Source organism: Phyllopteryx taeniolatus, chromosome 6, assembly GCF_024500385.1.
Source record: "Phyllopteryx taeniolatus isolate TA_2022b chromosome 6, UOR_Ptae_1.2, whole genome shotgun sequence".
Taxonomy (NCBI): domain Eukaryota; kingdom Metazoa; phylum Chordata; class Actinopteri; order Syngnathiformes; family Syngnathidae; genus Phyllopteryx; species Phyllopteryx taeniolatus.
The window spans coordinates 1,458,953-1,467,500 of NC_084507.1; the positions used below are offsets into that span (position 1 = coordinate 1,458,953).

General features: G+C 41.0%; 1 protein-coding gene across 4 annotated transcripts in view; it reads left to right on the forward strand.

Annotated features, from left to right (window-relative positions):
* dyrk1b (dual-specificity tyrosine-(Y)-phosphorylation regulated kinase 1B) overlaps window positions 1-8,548 on the forward strand; it is a 109,151-nt gene that overhangs the window by 45,606 nt on the left and 54,997 nt on the right. Inside the window, exon 1 of one of the 4 annotated variants that reach the window (XM_061777553.1) lies at window positions 1,943-3,811. The exons of 2 other annotated variants lie outside the window; for them this stretch is intronic. In XM_061777553.1, coding sequence (XP_061633537.1) covers window positions 3,709-3,811 — 103 coding nt within the window. In that variant the 5' untranslated portion in view covers window positions 1,943-3,708. Of the gene's footprint in view, window positions 1-1,942; window positions 3,812-8,548 lie in introns of those variants that run through there. One more of the 4 variants, XM_061777554.1, reaches the window with a different exon arrangement.

Consider the following 8,548-nt stretch of genomic DNA (forward strand, 5'->3'; position numbering starts at 1 on the left):
TGGTGATTATAACACTTGGCAAACTGTTGTCGAACTAAGGAAGTCTGTGTGTGTCTTTGTTCCCAGTCAGATTAGACAGAACCAATGACTGAGCAGGGTTTTAGCTATTTCATAAGCAGACCACCCTTGTCGTCATACATCTGTGTGTGATTACGACCTTATCTTAAATCCACATTTAATGTTGCTTCCTGCTTGTTTATGAGTTTTTATGAGAATGAGCCTTTAAACCAGATCTCTGTAATTATAGCACGTTATTAGGGCATGCTGTCTTTATTTAGCCATGACTGGTCAGCTGTTTGTCGGCGTTTGGGAGTGCTATGACTCGGACTGTAGGTTTCAAGCGAGTTGCAAAAGAAAGTTGCAAGAATTGGAGCTAAAATACTGTGCAAGTATGTGCTAAACCTTGAAATTTCAGTGTGAATCTTTGTAAACTCAAGGAAAATAAGAGCTTCTGTTTCCATGTGTTTATTAATAACTTAAATAATAATCACAAAAGTATACTAAGTCATTCATCTAAATAGACAATATTTCAAGGTTAGTTGTAATTCCATCAATCATTCACACAAGTACAGTATTATCAAAGCAGGCTATCTTTGCAAACCATTCCATGTTAAGATATACTGTATAAGCTGAAAGATACTAAAAGATTAGTGTCACTAAATAGCAACGGAATCAACAAGAATTTGACAGACACACTTTTTATCCATGCAGCGTGAACTGTATTTGAGGGTGAATTTCCCTTTAAGCCAGGGAGCAGTCAGCTGGTTTATGACACTGTTTGTATGCTGAGCTGTTCCCAGGCAGCATTGTGCTTGATTTAGCCGGAATGCCCGGATAGCAACAGGAACAACTTTTAGCTTTGGCTGGTTTGTGAGTGAGGGGAAGTCACATCTCAGCTGTACAGTCACTCAGTGAGCATGTGCGCCTGGAAGAAGCCCTTGGCTCCGCTCTTCTCCCTGCTCCAACCCCCCCAACCTGCCTCTTTCCATTTCTACCTGACATCCTCAAACTATTTCCGCGTCATTCCTGCATCGCGGCGTTTGAAGAGACGCTGGGAAACCGAGCCAAGTGCTCCTCCCACAGATCAACTCGCTGTCCAATCACAGCCGGATACTGCACTTAACGTAGCCAATGGCGTCGCAGCTGCCATGGCGTCGGGTAGCAACAGAGTCTGTGGGAGGGAGCGTGCTGAGTGAGGGAGAGGCTGCCCTTACCCCAGTACAGAGAAGAAACAATTTAGAAAAATGAATAAAAATGAGGCTTTGTGTATGATTTGTTGGGGCTTTTACCATTACTGTTGTATATAATCAACAGAGATGTGTTTTGTCTTGAAATATGTATTCCTCATTCATCACATCAAGTTTCTTTTATGTGCACCAGGACAGTTGGGAAGCCATGAAAGTCCTCAAACCTACAGCATGGTTTTATATCGCACGTGATCATATTTTAATAGCATGAATCCCAGTTGTGAATTTACATTTACATGAAAATATAGCTGCCGATTCCCCTTCATTGTAATCGGTTTTACACAGAATCAGTTATAATAACTGTCATTGGAGTTGCAGCAAGTGATGAGTTTAGTCTTGAAAATTGTGGCACGGGTCTAAGTTATTGTTGTCTATATATGTAAATGTAAAGTTCCTGTAAATATACCCCGTTGTTACTATAAATGGAAAGGACAAGAGAGAGGTCTATCTGGAAGAGACTACTTGGAACAAAGAGAGGGTTGTGGCCCGCTTACCCGATGCATTTGTAATGTTAATTTTCGCTTCATTAAATCAGCCACAGTTTTGGTTTCGTGCTGTCTGAAGAAAGAATACACATAGCCAACGTCACTTGTATGGAATAGCGTCACTGTTGCTGATAAAAGCAGCGAGATGTGTGACTGCGAAATAGCGCCTTGTGCCCCCGCCGCGCCGTGCAATATGGTACAGTCCCAATCGCAGGGTGGGGAGCGGTGTGGGATAGAGCACAGATTCCGGATAACGGAGAAAGGGAAACGGACAAGAAACATGACTCGAGATTGCCCTTGTGAAGGTTTCCACCTTGAAGGATTACAAAACAACTCGTTTAATACCAAGAAGGGCAGAGTGACAAGAAGGCGAGGACACTAAAGTGAACGAAAGGGAAGCGGACGCGGAGGAAAGAGGCGCGCCACGAAGGGATCCAGGGTATCGGACGGCAAACTCAGGAACTTCTCTGCGGTCAGTGGACTTGAAGACGAGTCCGGAGTTTTGGATTTTCCTTCAAGACGTCGTGTTCGATTGCGAATACCTCAAGGCGCCGACGTCTTCCGGGATCGAGTTGAGCTTTGCTAAACATCGGAGCGTGTCACAGATTGGAAACGCTACAGGCAGGCAGGCAGGCAGGCAAGCAGGCAGGCAGGCAGGTAGGTCGCTAGCGTTCCGCGTGGGGACTTTCGGCGTCTAACGCCAAATACTGGATCGAAACTGTCAACAGTTCTTCTTTGGTTCTCCCCCGTCGGACACGTTGCTGTGCGAGTGTGGATATTCTGTCTAAGGAACTTTCTGTGGAACTATACACGTTGGAGTAGACTGCTTTTGTTGACTCGAGTTTGTTCAACTGCTTGTTGACAACCAGACCTTCTGGATAGTCTATCGGCTTTTCTTTATTCTCTGGTGGTTATCAACGAGAGGCCTGTCCCCCTCCTCTGCAGCCAGGTGATGGGCTTCTGAGTGACCGCAACACTGAAGACTCCGTGGAGCTTTGTCTGCGCTATATGTGACATTGCTAGTAGACGTCAGGGTTTGAATCCGTGAGAAAACGGCTCCCTACACTGACCAGTCCCCCAGAAAGCGCCTGTAATTGGACCTATTTTTTTTCGAGGGAGGAATGGGGTAAAAGCAGAACGCTCGAAATTCAACTCCCCTCCTTGTCTTTTACCCCTTCTATCAGCACACTTATCATAAAGCTGGGGAGCCTGGATAGGCAGAAAATCAAATCAAAGGTTGGACAAACGTATTCTAATGAATAATTTGAGTGAGATCGGTCAGAACAGTTTTGACGCAAGTCCCACCAGCCAGGGAATACCTGCTGCACTGGATTTTATTGCTAAAGGCTGCACTGGACAGAAAAATCCTATTTTGGATTACAAATTAAATATGTCTGAACTGCTTCTTTCCTACTTTGTTACTCCTAGCCAGGACAACGTTAATGCCATTATGCCATTAGGATCCATGACAGAGTAGAAATCTTTTAGCATTCTAGAATAGTAGGACCTACTTTCAACTACCTAAAATAAGTTACCAGCAATCTGGAGCAGTGCAAACTTCCATCTCAAAGAAACAAGCAAAAGCTACCCTGACTAACCAAATATTATCCACGTCCCCCAACAACAGAGAAAAAGAAAATATATGTAGAATGAGAGCTCTATATCTATAGTGTAACTCTGTACATCCTTTATATTTTTACTTAAGATAGACAAGCTGCCTGTACACCGATTGGTTGCCTTAGAAACCACAGTAACAAAGAAACAAGCTTGCGAGGACTGTGCCTTTTGATTTGATTGGTTGGTTTCCCACCATTTCAAGATTGACTGAGTCAGTTGGATAAACTGCTTGAGCAAACTCTGGGATTGAAAACACGCCTCATGAAGGTTACTTAAGCCCCCCACAAAGGCTGCCCACCTGTGAAGTGATTTGATTGATTGGGTTTCCCTTCTGGATTGACCTTTTGCAAAGTGTTTCCATGGTGATCACATCATCATCTGTGGAGGACAAGACTGTGCCCCCTTGCAGAATGGTCCAATCACAACCCTGGATCGCCTCTGCTCTCCATCGTGACAATAAAAGTCAGTTCCCGCACACACTTCCACGCATATGCACTTTTAAATTATTATTATTTTTTTTAAACACGAGCAAACCAATGCATGTAAAGTTCCTTGATCAACTACATGACAAATTAACAATACATATATTTGTAAGTAATTCAGAGGGAGATGGGACAATTTCTCTCTGAATCTTCCTGCCAGGGTCGTATTGAGCAGAATAATTCTGCCTGGAACAGTTGCCAAAGGAGAGGTCTGCATGGATGTAGCTCAGCTTCCCATAGATGATGTCCTTGTTCTTCTTTAAACCACTAACAGTTGAGACGATTAATATGGCCATCCTTAGTTGATACATTATTTTTTTTGTGTTTGTGAAAGTGTTAATGTAGCTGTTAGTTGATATCACACGGGCAGCGTGTTTATATTTGTCAGTGTGATAAAGCAGCTGCAACATGTTGCAGTGTCGTCGTGTTCCAATTTCATCACTGTGCGGTGTTGTTGATGTGTTAATGCATTTGGCATTCTACAAGGCATTTTGTAGCCAAAACCCAAAACTTTGGACACCTGGCTGCCTCAAGTTGAAATAGGTTGTTTGAAGTTAATGACTAAACATAAGTATTGCTTCTTGTGCTGAACACTTGATTTGTGTGCAAACAGTACATTGGATATTGTTTTCCTTTGCTGTGCTAGTGCTCTTTATTTGCCTGTAAAACTGTTTCTAACTGGTGTTTTTGTTTTAAGGTCCATTAATTGTCTGCAGGTTTCATCTGACAGGGTTTTCTAGCATGTTAACAAACCTTTAATGAAAGTTTTCTCATCACTTGGACCTATGAAGTGTACCAAACATGCTTAGGTTTCATTGTCCTTTTGTGTCGCTTCTCTTTCTGAAGTAACACCCAGTTTCATTTTTTAAACTGGTTGAACACCTGTTCTCAGCTTTTTAAAGTTTTTTAGCCCAAATTTTATTAATTTGTGCTGCAATGCTTTTATTATTTTTAGGATGGCATTTTGATTCTGTAGCATTTAGTAAAAAAAAAAAACTTTATACAATGCTGCATTTATTTACTCAATTGCAAGGCACACTGTTCTTCCAATTAATGAAGTATTGTAGTAGTATTATAGTACTAGTTGCTTCTTGTGCTGAATGCTTGATTTCATTTATTTATTTGAGGGAGGACGGCACAGTGAACGACTGGTTAGAGCGTCTGCTTCACAGTTCTGAGGACCGGGGTTCAAATCCCAGCCCCGCCTGCGTGGAGTTTGCATGTTCTCCCCGTGCCTGCGGGGGTTTTCTCAAGGCACTCCGGTTTCCTCCCACATCCCAAAAACATGCATGGTAGGTTAATTGAAGAATCTAAATTGCCCATAGGTGTGAATGTGAGTGCGAATGGTTGTTTAAACGTGCCCTGCGATTGGCTGGCAACCGGTTCAGGGTGTACCTCGTCTCCTGCCCGATGATAGCTGGGATAGGCTCCAGCACTCCCGCGACCCTTGTGAGGATAAGTCGCTCGGAAAATGGATGGATATTTGAGGGAGTCATTTATTAGTGTAAATGTTTCAAGATACTGCTTTTCATTGATTGGTCGATAGAAAATTGTTACTTTCGTGTTACAGTCTGAATGGAATTTGTAACTGGCTCAAATGAGCAGTTTCTATTCGGGTGTCCGTTTATTCCCAGTTAATATCAATATTGCAGTACAGTCAGAGCTGGAACGAATTGTTCCATACTTGTTTCCTTGCTGTTTGATAGACGGACTATCTTTAACTACATGGCTGAAGCAGACTGGCTGGAGCACTTGAGTGAACAAGTGTCTGCAAAACCCTGGCGCAGTATTTTGTTTGTCGTATATTTTGTTATTTGAACAATTTGTTTCTTGTCAAGATAGTTCTAGTGGCTTTTTTTTTTTTTTCAAAGACCTCACAGTCTGTCTGCAACTTGGGAACACTAGAGAATGTAAGGAAAGTAGTAGGGGTTGAGGAAAAGGGAGAGCAAAACATGTTTCTGTTGCTTGACTTGCCATTTAAAATATTTGCTGATATTTTGAGATGAGAAACATTTACCAAAAGCTGGTTAATCTGACTGGTTGCATCCAAGACTGTCCATGGAAAAGATGGTGTGTGTGTCTGGATTAGATCTTTTTGTACTTGGATTTTATTTAACTATCCAATGAGTAAATATTGGAAGAATAGCAATTGATGTCTGCTGCAACTCAGCATAAACTTGAGTTCTGTAATTATTTCAAACTCCTGACTATGTCAATGTGAAAAGCAGATATTGAACAAGTGGCATGAACCTTATACAAACTGAAAGCTTTTTTGTGCACTGCACATTATGTGATCATACTTTGAATTTGTGTGATTTAACAAGTTGATAGACATAAAATAGCAAAACTGCATTTCGGTTCATGTACCAGTTCTGTGACAGTGGCAAGTCCACCTATTCCATCCTCAGGGGCTATTGAAATGTATATAACAGTGAAGTGTATTAGTAAAGTAAGTATAAAATGCATGCTCTGTTGACAATAAGATTGAACACGGTTTTGCCTGCAGTGAATAAATCAACTTAAATGTATTTATTTAAACTAGTTTAAATACATTAAACATTTGTTTCTGTACATTTTTATGGCCGTTGATGCTGTGTAGCCGGACCATGGAGTCATTATATTCCACCGGGGATCATGGATTCATAGTTGTCCATCACCTTTAGAGATTTTACGGGGCCTGGATCAAAGGTCACAATTTTGTTTGGATCCAATTTGAATGTTGTGTGTTTGTAACAATACTATCTATTTGATCAATTATTATTTTTTCACTTAGATTGATACCATTATGCTAGAGGAAGGGTTACAGTAACATATCTGCCACTGAGGTAGCAGGCAACAACCTGACTGAAAGATTATGGTTGATAAACTGATAAATAAAAAGTGAGTAAGTTAAAGACAAGAGACTGCAGGCCACTGAAGAAGGATGTGCGGCGGATTGATGGCCACAAAGAATAACAAATTAGGTGGTGTTGGAGAAGCAGCAGTTGTATGTGCAGTACCCCACAAATTTGAGTACATCCCTAACATTTCAGGATATTTTATCATGTATTTTAAAGGGACAATCCTAAAGATCCCAAACTTGGATATAACTTAAAAGTGCCAATGTACAGCTTGTATAGCAGTGTTCACTGAAAATTGTCTAAATAGCTGGCAACACAACTACTATACTACTACTATATTGTTTAGACGTGCAAAACCGCCCGTTCTATTCATAATTTTAATTTTTTTGCCCACTTGAGTCAGCCATACACGTTTCTGTATCATTGGGTAGAGTTGTTAATTAGGTGCTGTGGGTACATTTCTGTCATACTGTTCGCTGAAAAAGAAATTTCTTTGGAAAAATATGCATTGACTCAAGATGCATTGATAACCTGCAATCAAATTGTAAGGTTGCCTGAGATTCCCACCCCTACATTGTGAAATGCGTTTACTTGGGTTGCCAGCTATTTAGAATCGCCATGTATTGGGTTGAGGACTGTAACTATATACAATCTTTACACTAACTACTCTTTTGTAATATCCAAGTTTCATTTCTATAGTACTGTACCTTGAGAACATATAGTACAAACTAGCCTTTACACGATCAGGATTTTTCGGGCCAATCACCGATCAGCGAGTTGAAAAACACAATCACAAGATTGAGCAATGTGTCTATTTAAATTACTTTTTCATTTACTGTATATACTTGTGTACTGTATACTGAGTATCTTCAAAAGTATTCTCTATTCGGGTCATGTATTCGAATCAGTCAGGTCAAACCAACATGACATGAGAGAAATAATGTGTGCTAACTTACTGTAATTAAATTACTTTATTGAAATTAAATTACTTCACACACACCAAAACTTTAGAGCATGATTCGACAGAATGCCGCCATGTTTACGTACAGCCGTTAGTCCTAGCACTAGCTTGCTAGGCTACGTAACGTTTTGTTGCCTGCTTGTGAGCAGTATCGTATTAAAAGTACGTGAACATACCTTAAGCAATCCTTGAATCAAAGTCCTCTCTCGAGCACCGGTGACCACCAGCACACGTTTTCCCCCGTTTTGTTCTTATAATACACGCGACGCGATCCATTGTTGTCGTCGTCGCCATGGTAACGTGTATCCGGTCGCGTTTGAGTTGGCAAGATAAAGCCCAGCAATCGTAAAAGATGGGATGCGGTGGTAAGATTTTATTTCTGTAGTCTGACATCATGAAAGACCAAATTTGTCTTGTCATCTGATCCAGGCATTACGTGTTCTCTGTCTCAGACGTGTTGTCTGTCCCACAGCGCTGCCGTTAATTTTATTATTATTTATAAATAACATGATTGGCAGTCAGATATTTACAGTACTACGTCAAAACACGTGCGACAAGGCTAAAAATAAACGAGTTTTTGGATTCAAATATACTGTACACAATGGCGACGCGGAGTAAATGTCTTTTGCGGAGCCGATCGATCGGCGAATTATGACATTGTAGCCGATTAACTGATCAGCATCAAATCCTAATTATCGGCCGATACCGATCAAGCCGATTAGATCAGTGTAAAGTCTAGTACAAACGTTACTGAAATGTGAGGGGTGTATATTTGTGAGATACTTTATACACACAGCGACCACAATGCTGGGTTACATATTGTACGCGAGGGCTGGGCGATTGTGGTGTGCTGAGAGGGCCAACATCAAAATAAAAGCTTCATATATTATTACATTGGACATCAATACCATTTAAA